We start from the raw sequence: 20488 nt of genomic DNA, 5'->3' as shown, positions 1-20488 counted from the left end.
ACCTTTAAAAGTTTCTTGTTTCTTCAGGTGAGTACTTTTACCCTTATAGTCTTCCCATTTCCTCTTTCCTTCAGTTGTCTTGACTTCGGTAATTGGTGCCTTAATCGAACTCTCTGTGATCTGGTCCATGAGTTGGTGTGCCATTGTCATGGCTTCCTGCATCGTATTTGGTTTGGACGATGTAACATTTCCTTTGATATTGATCGATAAACCGTCAATATACATTTCTATCTTTCGTTTCTCGTTTGGCACCAATTCGGGACACAACAAGGCTAGTTCCATGAAACGCTTTTCATAGTTATTGAGATTTGCGCCGATAACCTTCAGATTACGTAACTCAGATTCCATTTTTCTGATCTCGTTTCGAGGACAGTACTCCTCGATTAGCATCTTTTTCAGTTCTTCCCAAGAGATATCATATGCCGTATCTATTCCTTCTGCTTTAGCATAATTGTTCCACCAAGTAAGTGCACCGTCTTGCAACGTACACGAAGCATACTTTGACTTGTCTCCGTTCGCACAATTACTGATTTTGAAAACGGACTCCATCTTTTCAAACCATCGGGTTAGACCGACTGGTCCCTCAGTTCCACTAAACGTCTGTGGTTTGCATCCTTGAAAAGTTTTATATGAGCATCCGTTTCGTGAGTTTGTGTTTACGGCTGCTGCTTTGGCTGCTGCTTCGGCTGTTGCTTTTGCTGCCTCGGTTGCAGCAATTCTTTCATTCACACGTTTCTCGACTAGTTGCTCAAACTCAGCATCCGACATTTGAGACATGTTTCTTCAATAAACACAACAGATATAATTTAATCATATAGAATATTATAGGTAAAATGAGTTGTCAATATTTAATCGTAGCATATTAATAATATGAACCGATTATTATAAAAGCCTTTTCTTCTTATTAGCATTTTATAATTATTTCTAGGGTATTACCTACCCGTTAAGTTCATACATAATAGCTAGTACAAGGAATTAACTACTAAAATCCTAATAATATTCCACTATGAAAATTATAGCGAGTTACTACATTATTATGTAATAATAATAATAAGAAGTAGTAATAATACAAATAATCATTCCATGCATTTATTATTAATAAACCAAAATAATACAATACCATACAATACTGATATTTTACATATGCTTATTTTACATAACAAGATAGAGTAGCACACATAAGCAATAAAATAGCGCATGGAAGATTTATGGTTGCGAGGTCGTTCATTCAGAACTATCAGAAACTTCTTCCCATTTGGTTCTCTCTGCCAATTGTTTGTGTGCACATGGTCCGACAGACATTCTGGCAGTGTATTTTATTTTTAGTTGGGGTTTTGAGGTACCCGTTACCTCAGTGGGTTTAATACAATAAGGGTGGTTACGGATCGAATGGTCCTGTTCTTTTTTAATAATTAAGGACATTTTATTATTGTGGTTGTTTTTATTATCTATAGCAAGTTGGAATTTCTCCTTAGTGATCTCTTTTATTTCATTAGCGAAATCCTCCTCCTTACTGATCTCGTCTGATGACGAACTGTCTGAGTCATGTGTAGGAGAATATGATGACGAACTGCAAGAATATGTACCGGTGGTCATGAACCGAAATCTGCCAGGCGTAATCGGCACAACCCGCCCGTCGGCGGTATATCTGGACCAATGTCCATATTTGTTTAGAAATGGACGATCCTCGTTTACTCCAGGGATCATGGGTCCATGCCAACGATACTGTGGCTCCGGAAAACTAGAGTTGGGTGGAGCTGGAACCTCCTCTGGGTTTACCGGGAGTTGAGATTCCCCGGCTAACACAATTTCTTCTTTAATAGGTATTGGAACGCCCTTTTCAGTTGTGGATAGAATAGATTCAGTGTCCGATTCCGAGTCGTACAAAATGATAGGATTAGAGGAAGTCATCTATCACATAATTGAAACAACAATTACGTTAGCATATAAATATATTACATATAATGTTTTTGACCAAATGATATGCAAAAATCAGTAAAAACAAATATGGTCATAGTCCAGACTCACTAATGCATCCTAACAATTACCAGTTAAACACACTAATGTAATTTCTGGTTCCCTATGACCTCAAGCTCGGATACCAACTGTAACGACCCGTCAAAATCGCTATTGACGCGGCACGTTAATCATTGATTCCACAGTGAGGTTTTGACCTCTATATGATACGTTTTGATAAAATATTGCATTCATTAAAATAAGTGACTTTCTAAACATAGAAAGTTATAAACATGTGGGCAAGTGCTTAGGTATAAGCAAAACCCCGAAATACATAAGTCTTTAATTTACAGGTTGACATCACAGTCCAATTATTTATTACACAACGCAGTTTTATTTTGAATGCAATAAACTTTGTACAAAGCATGAGAGACTCCATGCAGGCAACAAGCACATCACAGCGGAAGCATTCTAAGGACCTGAGAATAAAACATGCTAAAAAGTCAACACGAATGTTGGTGAGTTATAGGTTTAATTGCTCGAGTCATAAACATGTATAAAGATAGACCACAAGATTTCATCAAAAGTTTATCAATAGATTCTACGTAACAGAGCACCCTGGTAACTAAACTTAATGCTATAGTGATAATTACCCCATTCGTTTTAATACACGCAAACCAACGTGTCTTAAACTCAAATAACATACGTCCGTTAAAAGGCTAGCGCTCTAGCTCGGACGGGGATGTCAAGCCCTATGGATCCATATACAATTATTCGCGCCCACCAGTCCATATCCTATGTACTGCCAGCTACTAGTTACCAAAGCTAAGGGATTTTCGGTTTAACTCAGTGTAGAATTTTGTATGTACTTGTGTCTTATTGCGTTTAAAATAAATTGCATGTATTCTCAGCCCAAAAATATTTAAAGTATTTAAAAAGGGAGACTATAACTCACAGTTCAATATTGAGACTCAATATTGTTGGCAAATTGCGTAGACGTAATGATGGTAGACGACTGTATGGTTGGCCTTGGATTCAAGAACAATACCCCGAACAATACCCAATATTTCCTTAGCTTAAAGCGGTTTGAAACCCGAATTAAAAACACCCTCGTATATACCTTATTATTATTAAACTTAAATTTAAAATTATAATTATAATATAAATATAAATATTAAGAGAAGTGTGAAAAACATCGTCGAACAAACTGCGTATTTATATTACTTTTCGATTTACTGTAGCTCATGCGATCGCATGAGTTTTCAGTGTTTTTTGCCATGCGATCGCATGGCCGCCTTTTCTGTTTTTGTTTGCTAGTTCGTCGACATCAAATATGGTTTACTGTAGCAAATAGTGTTTACTGTAGCAAATAGTGTTTACTGTAGCAAATAGTGTTTTACTGTAGCAAATAGTGTTTAATGTAGCAAATCACTGTAGCAAAGTCGTTTTCACTGTAGCACTGTAGCAAAAATACGGTTTCACTGTAGCAAATAGTGTTTTACTGTAGCAAAGTCATTTTTACTGTAGCAATTAATGTTTTACTGTAGAAAAGTCGTTTTTGCTTGTACATCTTATAATATATATATATATATATATACATACATATATGTATATTTACATAATATTAAATCATAAAGAGAATTGGTTTAAATTAGTCGAAATTTTTCGGGTCATCACACAAGGTGTCTTGTTTCCTTGCGCCTTGCGTCCTTGCGACTTTGCATCCACCTGGGAGCAAAGACGCAAGGTGCATCTTGCTCCCAAGTGGAAGCAAGGGAGCAAGAGACACCTTGCTCCCAGGCAGTGGCGATTCTAGGATCAAAACTCAATGGGATCCCAAAAATTTATTCGATAACTTTCTTGCACAAATATTGAATGTGTCGGGTCAAATCGGGTCGGATCGGGTCGCACCCAAAACATAAACATAAAATTCAATAATACTTGCAAAATATAAGGTTGTTCATATGGAGTAGCAATTAATGGCATATACAGTAACAATTTTAAAGTAACAATGGCCTATACAGTAGCAATATAATGAATTCACTATGAGTACTCACAATAAAACATGTATATCTCAACATAAAAATTACACATTATTTGTCATAATATAAGTTTGATAGTAAATTTAACAATTATATTTATTTTTAGACAAACATTACACATTCTGGTGGTAGAATTTTGCATTATGTCATGTTATATACATTACATTTTTGTTTTCATTATATATTTGAAAATATTATAAGATTTTTTAGATATCTAATGGATATCCATTAACTCGCTTAATCCACTGGATATAAATATAGATGGATGAACTAAAGTTAAATGAATATGAAAATAAATATGAATGAATAAAATCTAAATGAATATGGATATGACCTCACACCCTCACCCGATCCATATCCGATCCATTGACATCCCTAGGATGAAGGAAGAAGATAGAACCATAAGAAATTTTGATGTAGAAGAAAGTCAAAAAGAATTGGAATTGGACATGGTTTGTTTATTTTTATATCTATTATATTCAATAGCTCATACTATAAGATTATAAGTGAGTTAATTTCAAACATTTTAGTAGTCCAAACTATTAAACTATAACCTCTAAAAATTTATGGGGTCCCATTATTATATTTAGTGGTGTCCTATACAAAAAATAAAAATTTTGTGATAAATTTTGAAAAACTAGTGGTGTCACGGGACCCCGCGGGGTTCAACTTAAAGTCGCCACTGCTCCCAGGTGGAAGCAAAGGAGCAAGAGGCACATTGCGTCCTTGCTCCCAGGTGGAAGCAAGGGAGCAAGAGGCACCTTGCTCCTTGCTCCCAGGTGAAACCAAGGTCGCAAGGACGCGAGGCGCAAGGGAGCAAGACACCTTGCTCCTTGCGAGAGCAAATTGACAATTTTTTTTTTTTTTGGCTCTAACGCAAAAAAAGGTAAAAAAAAAATGGACTTTTTGACAATAATCCCTTAATTTAATTTATTTATTTGGATGAAATAAGACCATGAAAAAAGGCCCAATAGGCCAATTATCTTTCAAACATGGCCTTTTCAGCCTATGCTTAACATTTTAAGACCATACTTAACACGGCGTTAGAATTCATCCGTCAATTTATGTGGTGAAACTGACGAATTTTAACGGGCGTCAGTTAGTTGGTGTGTGGGACTTCAGTTAGTTGGCGTGTGGGACGTCAGTTATGTATGTGACGATTTTGAAAGCTTCAGTCAGTATCTTCAGCAACCAATCATGCATTTTTTTGATTTAATAAATATATATTTTTTATAACTAATATATTTTTTTCCCACCCAATTTCCAATCAGATTTTACCACATCACCCTACCCAATATTTGACACAAAAAACTAACACAACGATTAAAAAAATGTCAGAAACTGATATTGCCATGTGACAGTCAGATTACACTTTTTGGCCAAAAAGTGCTCTAACTGCCCGTGACGTAACAGTCACCATTAGAAATGGTCTAATATGGATTTGAAAACAGCCGGCCCTTCATTTGCATCAAACTAATTGTGTTCATAACCCAACATAACATATGTTGATCTAAAGTTCATATTACACTTCAGTAAAGAGTACAATTTCATATCATCATTTATACTTAAAAGACTTGAACTGTTGTTGTTTAAAGTTAATTTAAGCAACTAATAGTCTTTAAGTAACAAACCTTTGACGATATGTAATGGTTTCAAGGCTGACTATTTGGAAGTCTGCTAAGAACAGAGTGCTCTGGTTTGTGATCACACTCGTAATCAAGATGAACAAATGCTCGTTCCACTTCTGGTAGTTCTTCTATCTTGATTTGTAATGATTCCCCGATTCCATGCGCTTCTTTCAACGGCAGATCTTCGGGCAATTCTATGTCAACCTAAAAGATAACACAACTCTAATTTAACAATTTTACATTTAAATAGGAGTTAAGCTTAGGGTCTCGTGTGCAGCATTTTGGACATCAATGAGGTACAGAGGGAAATAAATAATTATCAGGATCGGGTCAATAGATCAAAAATTTTGTATGGTTTAAGATCGGATTTTATTGAAAACACCCTTTGCCCATATATTAGAATTTTTAAGAAACATTTAGGTGTTATTTGAACTTAATCATGTCTGCAGCACTTAAGAAACATATTTTTAAGTATGTGAGTTTGCAGACAGAATAAGACATTATTTTTTCTTATGTCTTTAGAAAAACAAACAATCCGCGGTAAAAATATCTACGGACGCGCAAACATATGACATAATAAGATCTGTAAACTGAAAAACAAAGAAGACTTTAGTGTCACAAGTATGTTACCATAGCTACATTGTCTCTTAAAATAGTACAGATTCTTGAATATGCACTTTAAATGATCTTTGAATAACTTTTGACCCGTTTGTAATTTTCCCATTATAGATAAAAGAAAGATTAAGCTCTAGCTGGCCCATTCATATGTAAATGGGTCAAAATTTGAACCTCTATTATAAGCTAGTGACACACCTCAACAAAATAAAGAACGCCAAATGTGTATGCTCGAACAGTGTCCACACGGCTAATTTTTGGATGATGCCTCAGGACTAGATATGTAAGTGTCTGTAGAAAATCAGGAGGTGCCGATTGCCCAACTAACGAAACTGCAATATGAAATAACTAAGATTTTGTACATGTCACGTAAAATGACCAAAATTACAATGCTATATTCTAGTAACTTTTTAATCTAAAATCACCCGTTTACCTAATACGGTGATCAGTACAAAGAACTATAATTGAAATGTTATACACTTTTGGACCAAAAGATTGCCCCACTTCATCATTTTATCTCAAATATAGTTTTAAAATTCTTTTAAAACATAAGGCGCATATAAGTGAGATTAGAGATAAACCTGCATTTTCAATAACAGTTCCAGACCAATTAGTAATCGTGTAGACAGCGAGAACTATGGCGCCAGCTGGATCAATCCACCAGTAGAACTCGTCACCAAGTACCGCAGCAACTAAACCAACTACATTTGTCACCACATCGAAATAATGATCCTGAATAGTCAATATAATTATGCACTTTATAAGTTAATTACCAAAACAAGTACTAGTTACATGGTAATCTTGAAGTCCCAAAGCTTAAATATAAGTTACAATGAGGACCTTAGCATATGCTCGAACGATTTTGTTTCCTGAGCTTCGGCAGTATATATAAAGTACGAGTTTAACAGCGGTAGCTGTAAGCATGATTGCATACAACCATATTAACTGAAAATCACTCATTTTTTCAGATGGTGAATTCCTAATTAACTGCTCCACTGCTTGTATTAGCACTTGAAATCCTGCATGTAGATGATATGGTTAATATTATTTACAAATTTCCTTTTTTTTTATTTATAATCAATAAATATTATATTGATTGTGCATTTTTATGTTAAATTCATGGAACTAGAACAAACCAAGAGTGGCCATAATAGCAGCAAATATGATAATTCCGACAGGTTGAACTCGCAATTTTCCAATCGGGTATTTGTAAATGTTAATGCTTTTCATCGATCGATGAGTGAACCATAAAAATACCGCCTGCCATAAGATCAAGCAAAGAATCCAGTGTCGAAGCTGCAATCGCCAAGGACCCACTTTGTATCGTTGCATAAATCTGCATTTCATCAATAATCACTCCATAAAAATTTAATGGATTTTTCTTACGCTATCATTAAGGTGCAAAAAACACTTGTTCTTTTTTAATAGCTGCCGTGTAAAAGTCAACATTAACACTGCTTTATACAACACATTAATATATCTTAACGACGGCCTTAAGGCTATCGTTAGAAAAATGCATATTAAACATCACTTTAAATAAAGATCAAAAAATAAAGTATGAGTTTACCTTAAGTGCAAGTAGCAAAATATTTGCCCAATTAGAAATGTTGATTGCTCTTTCGTGCTGAGCTTGTTCAATCAATTCTTGCTCTTCGTTTTCGGTGTCGTTGGTTGACTGTAAAGAGTCAACTTCCTCAAAAGATTTCAAAGCTGCAAATTGCTTTTCATAGTATTCTTTCTCCCCTGATCACAAGCACCAAATTAACAATTAGTAATTTTTTTTTATAAATTATTAACAAAATTGGATAAACTAGTAAAGACGAATGTATAAGTATAATTACCTTCTATTAGTCCAGTAGTTTTTGAAAGGTCAACCTGGAATGGAGCCTCAGGGTCAAGACCACACCGGACTTTTTCAGGCAATTTCGAAAAAAAATCGCCTCTCAAACTAGTAACCGAAGTACGCCTATTCCTTCGTGTATGCTTCGACCCTCCTTCACTTGACAACAATGGTTTCTTTGTATCCATTTAATTTTAAAAATAAAAATTCACATTCAAAAATATGTAATTTTCACTCAAGAAAACACACACTCATTCACTTGCATTCCCACTAAATCATATATGTCCTAAAAGCAATCTGTAACAACAACAAAAATGTTTACTTTCACATTCTTACACATCAGAAAAGCATAAGTTTTTTATATAAATAAATAAATAAATTAATACATAGATAGATGTTTTGAAAGAAACTATACATTTATAGGCCTGTTTTTGTTATACAAAACTACAAACATGCCATACAAGCTGCCAACCATGACTGCTTTGAAACAAAACACAGAAAAAGGATAGGTATGTATAATGTGAATAGATATATAGATCATGTGCATATCTCATATTTTCTGATGCTTTTTTGTTTGTTTTTTTGTTTTTGTTTTGTTGTTATGCAAAATTTCGATAGGAATTTTTGTTTGTTAGTTGATTTGGTTACAGATGTTTGGTCTTGAAAGCAATGGTTTGTTAATGTGATCCTTCAAACTCTCTCTATTTCTAATCATTGTCTACATATAAATTAACTATATTTATATTTATTTATGTTGTTTACATATTCCAGTAATCACACATGTATCTTGTGAAAAAGGAACCAGAAATATACTCTAAAAGTTATACGGAGTAAAATGTTTACCAGAAAATGTGTCATAACTAAATGGTGCATCTCACGTATCACATATTTACAGATATTTTGTGCTACTTTTCAAAAGATGAAAAAAATACAATTTTGATTTGGACAAATTGTATTAATAATATAATAATTACATATGTTAACTTATATTTCTTTCTCAAAAAACACAACCTTTAAGAGAAATCAAAACACAAGTTTCCAGTTATATATGAGCTAATCACGAAAATTACAATCAGGTCTCGAGCCATATACATCCATTTTCCAGCATGTTGTTACCACCTCTAGCGTATCAACCAAATCCAACCAGTCATCAATATTCTACTTAGCTTGGGACCATAGTCTGTTGCTATCATTCAAAATTATCGGACAGTGATCATTGTGTTTTCTTTCTAAAAAGCACGAAGATAAACTCTCCCACATTGTGCAAAAATTTTCTGATACCAAGAAGCGATCAAGTTCACTAAATTTTGTTCCATCATCACTTATTTTAGCGAAGTTCTTGCCCCCTAATGGAATTTCCAGCAATATGTTTTTATCAACAATATTAATAAAGCACTTAGCTCGATTCTCATGAAAAATACCGTTTCTTCGCTCGGAGAGAGACCTTACTTCATTGAAATCCCCCCACACAGCCCACAATACACTGTCATGGTGAGGACCATAAATATTGATAATTACAATCTCCATCGAATCACCCACCCACAAACATTTAATCGCAAGAAAATGTTTTCTTTCCACATATATTGAAATTGAAATTGGGTTGGTGTACATGGAAAATTAATGGACGATTACTTTAGTGAAATCGAGAAATATCATACCCAAGTATTTCAAACGCCATTTCATACGAGAGAACGCCTTTTTCTCCAAAATATTTTAACAACTTAATCCACGTAGTGTTACATATGGTATCCCTACCCTGTCACCCCTTGGTTTGCCCTTTTCTGCTAGCAAGAGACGGTGATAATAAAGTTTATTACTACAAAGTTTATGACAGTGTTTGTAATGACGGAGCTTTCTTAGGTTAGGAGATGGGCCATGCCCCTCCAAAAAATTGAGTAGCCCTTGGGATTTGTGACCCTTTAAATTACGGATGTTTGCGCTTTTAAATCAACTAAAACATATGCCGAATAAAAGAGATATGACCAAAATATTGAAGGCTCGCAGAATTTGCAAGTTGCCACCGTTTTTTGTTATATCTCTTTAAAACAAACTCGATTTTAATTGTTTTAAAAGCTTAAATGCTCATAATTCAAAGAACGAAAAATTTCATTTTTTATGGTTAACTAATTCCGAGCCACCGATCCTAGTTCTCTCTTAGGATATCACTAACAAGATATCACCAACATACCCAAACTAATATTCTTCACTAAAATATTCGAAATTCTCAATATAATATTTTATATTTCAACCCTCCAAAACAATTGTTCAAGCTTTGCTAGTGAGCGTATGTTCAATTTTTATGCAGCATTTTGTATGAACAATTTGAGTGGCCTATTATTGGATTGGAACGTTGGGCTGGGCCAATTGCCGAACAACAATTCACACTTTTAGATTTTTTTTTTTTGGTAAGCGAGGAAACCCTCTTATGAACGAACACATTGGCTCCTCATTGAAGATAAAACCTCGGGTAATCAAGCCTCCAGAGCACGAGACCTGGTACCGGGTGAATCGCGCATTATGCGCACCCTCTAGTCACACTCCTTTTTGTACAATTTGACATTGTCAGAAATTGAACCATTGATATGCTTCATTGGGCAATTCACACTTTTAGATTCTCATATCATTACTTGATACTCCATAATGGCATAATGTATCAATGATATTAATATAGTGATTTGGATATTACTCTAACGTTAGAATTGTTCAAAAACGGAGTGTGACTAGAGGATGTGCATAATGCGCAAATCACCCGGTACCAGGTCTCGCGCTTGGGGGTTACCCGAGGTTTTACCTTCTATGGGGAGCCAATGTGCTCGTTATAGGAGGGTTTCCTCGCTTACAAAAAAAAAAAAAAAAAAAAATTGATCAAACTCAAATCTAGTCTAGTAATTAATAGAAAGTGAAATCAAATTATATTTAAATTAATTAAATTTATTATTATTATGAACAATAAGAAAAAATAAGGAATGTGATTTATTTAGCAACAGAAAATATTATTAGTTTAATTATCAATCTAACTGAACAACTAAACAAACTACTCAAACAATGATCAAAGTATATACGAATTAACACCATAAACCCTCGATCGACAACCTCGTTTAATTTCCTTCATCTCCCAAGATTACAAGGGCGAAACACAGCTCCTGATCCCTTCGAAACGACCATACTTGAATTTTCGTATGAAGCTTCAAAACCTCTTTATATTTCTCCCAAAAATTGTTCCAATTCTTCATCAAAACATAATTACTAGAGCTTTGCATATCCCACTTTTTTAACACCATCTGCTTATGGTACATTTGCATTGTGGGGCCCACCAGTCCAACCTCAATACCCTTTCCCTTTTTCTTATCAAGGATCAACTTTTCATCCGGTGTCAAGAAGTCAACATTTTGAAGTTGCTTAATAGGCATGCTTAACCTGTTTTGGCCGCGATCCAAATCAGTAGTATACAACTTTTTTTGAATCACCAATGTTAATTCAGAACCGTTTATTTCGTTAATCAACCTCTTCAATTGATCCGGTATCTCTTTACTTATTATATCTACGGGCTTACGATCTGGCTTAACTATGGGCTCATGCTCACGCTTAATCTTTATCGGTATCTTCTTTTTATTATTTACGTTTTTTTCAACGTACAAAGGTGGACATGTTTCTGTTGCGTTTTCGGTTGCGAAATTGTTGTTTGTGGCATACAATTTCTTCTTTGTCTCATGTAGTTCTTTAACCTTTTGAATATAGTAATCCTCCTCTTCTTCAGTAGTATTAAAACGCAGTCGTTTGGGGCTTTTTGGTGAATCATCTGTTAACATGGACCTGATATTATTTAATAAAAAATACAAACGTTAAGAATAAAAAAACAGATGGTAGCAAATATAAAAGACTTTAAATAATAGTAATCAACTTCATACATCAAGACGATATTATAAACTCAAAAACCGCACTTAAATTTTTTATTAACGTAATTATTCAAATACATAAAGTGAGCTTTAATTGTATAAGAATTAGGGTTTCAGTATTTACGATTACATACCTTTTGTTGATCAAATTATAAGAATCTTCGGAACCAGAGTCATTGGTGGAAGAAGACGTGGTGACCGTATTCGGGACTTGAATTTCTTCATTATCATTCCAATAAGCAGCACCCATTGTTGTTGTTCTGACTATGCAAGCAATTAATCTCTGAAAAAACTAGTTTTTTTTTTTTTTTTTTTTTTAACGTTCAAATTCAACTCGTGTGGGTTATTAAATTCGCTATAGGGCTTGTATACATGTAGGTGATTATAGTTGCCATATAAATAATGAAACTTAGCCGAAAAGTACTCTGTAGATTAATATAAAATAAATTTAAATATTAATTAAATTTAAATATACCTAATTAAAATCCATGAGTAATAGTAATCGAAAGTGTTTTAAATTTTTTTTTTTTAAAGGCAAATTTTATTAAAATCACGACAAAACATACAAACAGGGAATTCTTACAAAGAACGAATCGCCCTAGGAAAAAAAGACAACAACACGAACACGAGAAAGACAAACATACAAATTATAGACTAAGGTTGCAAAGGGAGCAACCCAACTAAGAAGACAGATATATACTAAGATTTGAAATCCAAGTGAGCCAATCCAATTTTTTTTCTTTAACTCGAGCGGCGATCCAATCGAATGACAAGGTTTGAATCTCGTTCAATGCGACCGGGGGGCCCCATCTTTTGCCTTGGAAAACCATATTGTTTCGGTTCCTCCAAATCGCATACGCACTAACCCAAAAAATAGCCTGAAGAATCGACTTTCCTGAATGAGATATGGAAGAGAATCCGACAACTTTTAATACATCTTCAATGGAATTGTGGCTGGAATATCTTAGATTCCACCATTTAGCAACTCTACCCCAAATATCACACGCAAGTTTACATGACGTAAATATATGATCTACCGATTCTATATCGCCATCACAAAGGGGACATCGTACACTATTAAGATCTAAGCCTCTCTTGTCCAATTCGGTCCGAACGGGTAATCTTTTGTGCAACAATCTCCACACGAAAATCTCAACTTTTTTGGGAATCAACTTGTTTCGCATATGCAGATGTAGCGAGGCGAAATGGGCCAAGGCCTTTTCATCGATTAATACGGCCAGTTTTTTAACAGTGAGGGAGCCATTTGAAGACAGACTCCAAGCCCAACTATCCTTATTATTGCTGTTGAATTGGTAAGCTGAAATCAAGGATATTAAACAGTTAAGTTCGGAACCTGTTCTACCTGATGGAATTCGGCTCCAGCGCCACTGAATTCGATCCTGCCTTCTGATATTGAAACGCGATCCTTAATTGTAGCTTCTTGTTCACTTTCAAGTCTATAGAGACGCGAGAATAAGAGACACAATTTATCTTCCCCGATCCAATGCTCGTGCCAAAAGGAGCTAGATTCACCATCACCGGTGGTCATGATGAAGGAGCTTTTAAAAGGCACCTGCAATTCTTCTATCTATGTACCTGAGAAAATAATATTATTCCACGTACCTATTGACGAAGAGCGGCTAACCCCACTGTCCATCAACAGGCCGCCACATGGGCCATGGATGCTGCGAATAATATTAGCCCAAAGAGAGTTAGGTTCGGTTTTGAACCTCCACCACTATTTCCCTAAGAGGGCAAGGTTTTTCGCCCTTAGAGACCCGATGTTTAACCCCCCGTTCCCATAAGAGTTAATTACATTTTCCCATTTGATCCAAGAGATTTTTGACCCCGAGCCCGACCCACCCAAAAAAAAAAGATCTCCTCACACACTCGAGTTTTTTTAATCACACAAGGCGGAGCACGAAATAGTGAAAAGTAGTACAACGGGAGACTAGATAGGACCGACTTAATTAGAGTTAATCTTCCTCAAAAAGACAACGAACGCATTTTCCAATTCGATAACCGTTTGTTGAATTTGTCTATAACCGGAAACCAATCATTTAATTTGTTCATTTTCGATCCGATTGGAAGCCCTAGGTAGATGAAGGGTAATTTTCCGGCTTGGCACCCCAAATAGCTTGCTAAAGAAACGACATCACCTTGATTCACCCCGATACCATAAATACAACTTTTTTGCATATTTACTTTTAAACCGGAAGCTAATTCAAAACATTTTAACAACATTCTCAAATTAATGGCATTTTCGCGATTCCACTCCCCGAAGAAAATGGTGTCGTCCGCGTATTGAAGATGTGATACAATTACCTTATCATCCTCGACTTCAACCCCTTTGAAAAGATCTTTTTCCAAAGCCGCCTTTACAGGAATGTTTAGTCCCTCGGCCGCTAAGATGAAAAGCAAAGATGATAACGGATCACCTTGTCTTACACCTCTACCAAGTGAAAATTCATTTGTAGGTGCACCATTGACTAATATGGAAATTGAAGCCGATTTGAGACAAGCTAGGATCCAATCTTTCCATTTATTCCCGAACCCCATACAATGCATTACATCCGAAGGAAACCCCCAATTAAGGCTATCGAAGGCCTTTTCAAAATCCACTTTGAAGATCAAACCCTTTTTTTGAGAAGTTTTGAGGTAGTCGATGGTTTCATTTGCAATGAACACCCCGTCAAGAATAAATCTACCTTTTAAGAAGGCACTTTGTTTCGAGCCTATTAATTGTAGCGACTCGACAAAATCGTCATTTGACGGCACCGTCTACTTAGGTCCCGTTAGGTGGTCATATGTCTTTAAAACAACGTTTGACCAAAAGTATGTCGCATTCATTTCAAAAGTAAAGGTGTTTCAAGGTTTACAAAGTAGTTCGACAACTAGTTACATTACAAAGTTTAAAGTACAATTGAAATATATGCGACACAATTTAAAAGTAGCCAAAAGACGCTCCACGTATGCATGTATACTCGACATCCAAGCAAGTATCAAAAGTAATGAGCGAAAGCATGTGTCACAAAACGTTCAAGGACCTGAGAAAAACATAGAAATCTGTCAACAAAAACGTTGGTGAAATCATAGGTTTAAGTAAGTAAGTGGAAGTGAACCACAAGATTTGTAACATTGATATAATAGTAATACATTCTAAAAGTTAATATTCACGAGCACCCAATTATCAAGGCTTAACATTCCTTCCATAGAACCCCATCACAATAGTGTTAGAACATACACTGTTTCTCGAAAATATATTTCATTCGTAAACGGTAGCGAACTATCTGAATGAGGGTTTATCAAACCCATATGAATCCATACAACATAAGTTCTCGCTTACACCCGGCAAGTGTAACTAATGATAATCGAATTGAGGATTTTGTTCTAAACTCGTATGTAGAATGTTTGTTTTCCTGTACTTGTGTTCACTTAGTAAAAAGAAACGTTTATGTTTTCTCATCCCAAATGTAAGTTTAAAAGAGTAAAAGTGGGACTATGATCTCACCTTGAGTGCAAGAGTAAAAGTACTTCAACAAGTAAACGTGTGCAAGAACGAACGCTAGTCTTGACCTAAACAAATAGGTTGTATCAATATCGGTAAACACGGTTGGTCAAAGTGTGCAATTAGTCCTATGGCTCGTTACGACTAGATTATAATAGCATGTGAATCAAATTGTCATGTTTCATGCAAGGTATAAGTATAAAAGCATGTTAGAATGATTGCATAAGTATTTGGTTAAGTTTGATTAAAAGTCAACTTTGGTCGGGTCAAATTCAACGAAAAAGTCAACACGTTCGGGTCGGGTCCCGAACTATTTTTCTGAGGTTTTTATTCATATATAAGCATGTTAGAACAAGTTACATGTGAATCGGAGGTGCGTAGCATAACAAACATTTTTCAAAATTTGACAAAGTAGGTCAGAAGACAAACACGGCAAATGCCGCGCCGCGACCAAAGAGTGCTGTGGTGCCCCGTACAAAACCATCGTGTACGAATCATCAACAACAGGATCATTACAAGGTCAAACACTATATGCATTTTCAAATCAAGTTTGCATTCATGATAAAAGGTGACGTCATAACCAACGTCAAATATTTTACATCAAAAGTATGCTTCAATGAACAGAAGCCATTAATAATTGTACGTGACCCCAATGGTCATTACAAATCATAGTTTCAAAAGTAATAATGTTTATGAATGCAAGATAAACGTTCATGCAGTGACATCTCTAAAGCAGCGGGTGTCTACAGCAAGACTAGTGCAATAGCGGAAGCAACCTTAAGCACCTGAGAAAAACATGCTTAAAAACGTCAACACAAAGGTTGGTGAGCTATAGTTTAAGTATAACAGTATGTAAGGTAGGCCACGAGATTTCAGTGCTACAAAGAGCGTTTGAAAACAGTATGATAAAGTATATGTTTAACCGTGGGCACTTGGTAACTAACTTAACGTTTATAACCCCCTGAAAGTACACTTGGCGAGTGCGTATGTTTACGAAGTATTAAACACTCGTTAAATGCTAGCGCTACTAGCCTGAGTGGGGATGTCAAACCCTATGGATCCATATCTAAGATTCGCGTTCACCGGTTCAAAAACCAATGACTAAACGTTACCGAGCTAAAGGGAATGTTTATGCCGTTGTATAACCCACACATATATAAAGTTTAAGTACTCGTACCTAGTATGTAAAACGTAAAATGCGCATGTATTCTCAGTTCCCAAAATAGTTAAAGTAAAAAGGGATGCTATAACTCACAGTGGTAAAGTAGTGGTAAAGTCGAGTCGGGAAGTAAGCAAGTACGTAGGTCCGGAAAGTCCTCAACCTAAGTTAAATAGTACTAAGTCAGTAAATCGTCCTAATAGGTTTAAAAGTACATAAATTAGGTCTTAAAGGTCATCATCATTCATCATCAAACAAAAGGTGTAAAGTAAGTTTCGTTTATGCAAGAAGTTTAAAACAAAGGCTGACTTCGGTCAGTTGCCACGACCTCAATACCTACTGAAATAAGGTGAGAACAGTGGCCATGGATCTGTATATCAGTCCTTTATTTGTGGTAAAAATTCCAGAAGCAAACTCGTCTTCGTTTGACCGTGGAGACAGTCTAAGTGCGAGTAGGTCAGAATTTTCAGCACAACGTTAAAAGGACATAGTGACGATCGGAGGGCCATAAATCCTAAACCGTAACTCGGATTAAGACGAGTCCTAAATGAAAAGTTATCTACTCGAACAGTGATAACTGAAAATCATATTGATGTCAAAGCTAAGGGGTATAAAATACTATTAAATTTTACAAGGAAAAACTATTAAATACGATACAATTTTACACAAGATATTTATTTATTTATAGAATGGATATACTTAAACCTTGCTACAACACTTATAGGCAGTGTACCTAATCATACAGTAGTGTAGTTTTTTAGTAAGTCCGGTTCGTTCCACAGGGAAAAATCTATAAACAAAGCTTAACGCTATATTAGTTTTATTTTATAAAAATACAAATATATATAAGTAATATTATTATTATAAAGGGGGTTTTTTTACCGTTTAATGATCGGTTTTTCAATTTTAAAAACTTAAGTTGCAGTTAAAACCAAATGTAAAATATTAAAAATAAATACAAGACTTAATTTAAAGCGTAAAATAAATAACGATAATGAAATTGCAATAAATAAAAGTGCAATAATTAGAAGTGCAATTAAATATAAAATAAAGGAAATTAAATATGAAATAAAATAATTATGCTTATTTAAACTTCCGTAATCATGATGTTTGACGTGTTGATTTTAGTTTTATGCCCATGGGTTAATTGTCCTTTGTCCTGGATTATTTAATATGTCCGTCTAGTTTTTGTCCATAACAGTCCATCAGTCATAAATATAAAGTGCGAGTATCCTCGTCAAATTATCCTTATACCCGAAGTTAAATATTCCAACTAATTGGGGACTTAAACTATAACAAGATTTTAATACTTTGTTTAATAATTACACCAGGTTATCGACTGCGTGTAACCCAAGGTTTTAATACTTTGTTAACGATTATGCCAAGTGTCCTTGTACATAATTTCACCCCTGTTTTAATAATTCTAGTGGCTATTAATCCATTCCCGTGTCCGGTTAAATGAACGATTATTCGTACATATAAATATCCCACCCATCGTGTCCGATTGAGTGTATATGGTTATTTATAGGGACGTCCAATTGTAAATCTTTATATTAAAATTAACAAACTATCATTTAGTTAAATAAATATAAAGCCCATTAATAGCCCATAGTCTAATTTCCACAAGTGTCGTTCTTTTGTCCAAACCCCAATTATGGTACAAAGCCCAATTACCCAATTTTAGTAATTAGCCCAACATCATGATTACTTCGTTTTAAATAAGCATAATAATAACTTAGCTACGAGACATTAAATTAAAAAGGTTGAACATAACTTACAATGATTAAAAATAGCGTAGCGTTACACGGACAGAATTTCGACTTACACCCTTACAACATTCGCTAACATACCCTTATTATTAGAATTAAAATTAAAATTAAAATTAAAATATAAATTCTAAATATAAATATTACGTATAGATATAGAGAGGATGGATATATATTGAATGATGCACCAAACACTCGATTTTATAGGCCTTGTGAACTGGAAAAGATGCTCATGCGATCGCATAGAGTTTCTTCCTCCAGGCCATGCGATCGCATGGCCAGCTGGGGAGGCTCAAAAGTCTTTGTTTTTTTATGCCGACGGTTTTTAAATATAATATAATATATATATTAATTTTAAGAATTAATTATATATTATATTATATTCATGTGCATAGTTGACTTGTAATTTTTAGTCCGTTGCGTCGAGCGTTGAGAGTTGACTCTGGTCCCGGTTCTGGATTTTCGAACGTCCTTGCGTACAATTTAATATCTTGTACTTTGCGTTTTGAATCTTATACTCTTGTAATTCTGAGACGTTTCTTATCAATAATTGGAACCTCTTTGATTGTATTTTGTACTTTTGAGCTTTTTGGTCATTTGCGTCTTCAATTCGTCGAATCTGTCTTTTGTCTTCACCTTTTATTATTTAAACGAATATCACTTGTAAATAGAACAATCGCAACTAAAAGCTTGTCTTTCTTGAAGGATAATGCTATGAAATATATGTTCGTTTTTAGCATTATAAAATATTCCCACACTTGAGCGTTGCTTGTCCTCAAGCAATATAGTCTTGAAATACTAGAATCACTTCTTTATTCTTCACACTTTGTACATCAGTGATTTATTTACGGCGGTATAAACAATGGTAGTAACGATATGGTTTACAGTCTCACATGACTATAAAAATTTAGATCCATTAAGAAATTGGATCTTTATGAAAACATTTGATCTTTTGAAAATTAAATCTAGCTTTTACCCTAGATAAGTTTTCCGGAATAACCCTTCACCGGTGTTTGTCAAATATTTTTGTGGGTTTGGTGGGTTTCAGATTTGAAAATTTTAGCTCAAAACTTGCGATTTTGTATCACCCACTTGCTAACCTTGTATTGGGAAAGCAACACGTCCAGTTTACTTGTTTCGAATATTACCTTTCGGTAAACTACCGTCCGGTTGTAAAGGAAAGCGTTGAACAAGCAACTGTTAAGGCAATGTCCCCTGACATTCTTTTAATTATGGTCTATAACGTGTCGGACGCAATTACTATCCTTGGTAGGAGCAATAGTAAAGCTCACCCTTATGATTTTTCGGTCTGGCACAAGGTCCTGTCTTTGACCATGCTATGCAACCACCGTTCTTACGGTTGACACCCGATTTGGTTCAGGTGACCTAATGAATTCCAGGTGAATTCCTAGGATTTTACGTTCAATGGTAATGAACGCATTGAAAAATGGGTTTTCAGAAAACAAATCGGTTTGTAATTTTGATCAAAATATTTTCTCGTTCAAGCTCGAGTTTAGATATCATTGAATTCCATGAGTTTGTAATTCTCAATCTTTAAGGCCAATCTCTAGGATTGAGTAATATCAGGCTTAAAAGCTGATTTTTGATCTTTTAAGGAGGTTATCCTTTCTGGGGGTCTGATTCATTAGTCTTATCAAGCTAATTTGCATGGTGCCCCCCCATTGTACGAGATAAATCCTTCTCATGGTTAGGATAAATCTGACCATGGCGACCCTGTTTTATGCTGAGGTCCGTGGATTTCCTGCTGATTTTAGAGATGACTTTTCTAGATTTTTCATCAACCTACAGCTGGTCTGGACGACAACTTCATGACCTAAATCAAGAAGCGCGTTTCTTTTTCAAAAGACTTTACTTCCTTTTAACGATGGAATTGATTCATCGTGTAGATCCATCTCTTCTTTTCTTTCATCGGGTAAAACAGTTTAGTTTAGTCCAAAGCAAAAGTATCTTCAATTATTTGTTACAGAAATATGTGACATATGTTTAAGATAACTTGGTAATTTTTCCTCTATTCCATTTTAAATGAATTTTAACATTTTGGTTTGTTTCTCAATTTA

At 35.0% G+C, this 20488-nt stretch overlaps 3 protein-coding genes across 3 annotated transcripts; all 3 read right to left on the bottom strand.

The window, feature by feature from the left end:
• Positions 1-5650: 5650 nt before the first annotated feature.
• On the bottom strand, positions 5651-8269 carry LOC139896795 (metal tolerance protein 4-like). Its single transcript, XM_071879435.1, is given in 8 exon segments — positions 5651-5830; positions 6440-6573; positions 6823-6973; positions 7082-7260; positions 7378-7492; positions 7494-7577; positions 7809-7984; positions 8083-8269. Coding segments are annotated over 8 exon segments (1206 nt in total).
• A 4388-nt stretch (positions 8270-12657) lies between these two features.
• Positions 12658-13513, bottom strand: LOC139900373 (uncharacterized). The gene is made up of 2 exons (XM_071883147.1): positions 13341-13513; positions 12658-13279 (listed from the first exon to the last, which is right to left on the bottom strand). The coding sequence occupies exons 1-2, from the start codon at positions 13511-13513 to the stop codon at positions 12658-12660; spliced, it is 795 nt and encodes a 264-aa protein (XP_071739248.1).
• Positions 13514-13963: 450 nt separating this feature from the next.
• LOC139900372 (uncharacterized mitochondrial protein AtMg01250-like) lies at positions 13964-14545 on the bottom strand. The gene has a single exon (XM_071883146.1). It carries the CDS (start codon positions 14543-14545, stop codon positions 13964-13966), a length of 582 nt encoding a protein of 193 aa, XP_071739247.1.
• Between the last annotated feature and the right edge of the window lie 5943 nt (positions 14546-20488).

This window comes from Rutidosis leptorrhynchoides, chromosome 3, assembly GCF_046630445.1.
Source record: "Rutidosis leptorrhynchoides isolate AG116_Rl617_1_P2 chromosome 3, CSIRO_AGI_Rlap_v1, whole genome shotgun sequence".
NCBI lineage: Eukaryota > Viridiplantae > Streptophyta > Magnoliopsida > Asterales > Asteraceae > Rutidosis > Rutidosis leptorrhynchoides.
Note: the sequence above shows the minus strand (reverse complement) of the source record. Positions and strands in the feature narration are given on the sequence as shown.

Excerpts from the sequence above, each read along its gene's own strand:
- LOC139900372 (XM_071883146.1), bottom strand. The coding sequence starts at position 14,545 with ATGCATTGTATGGGGTTCGGGAATAAATGGAAAGATTGGATCCTAGCT.
- LOC139900373 (XM_071883147.1), bottom strand. The coding sequence starts at position 13,513 with ATGGTGAATCTAGCTCCTTTTGGCACGAGCATTGGATCGGGGAAGATA. Across the intron at positions 13,280-13,340 it reads CTGGAGCCGAATTCCATCAG|CAATAATAAGGATAGTTGGG; the intron begins GTAGAACAGGTT and ends CCAATTCAACAG.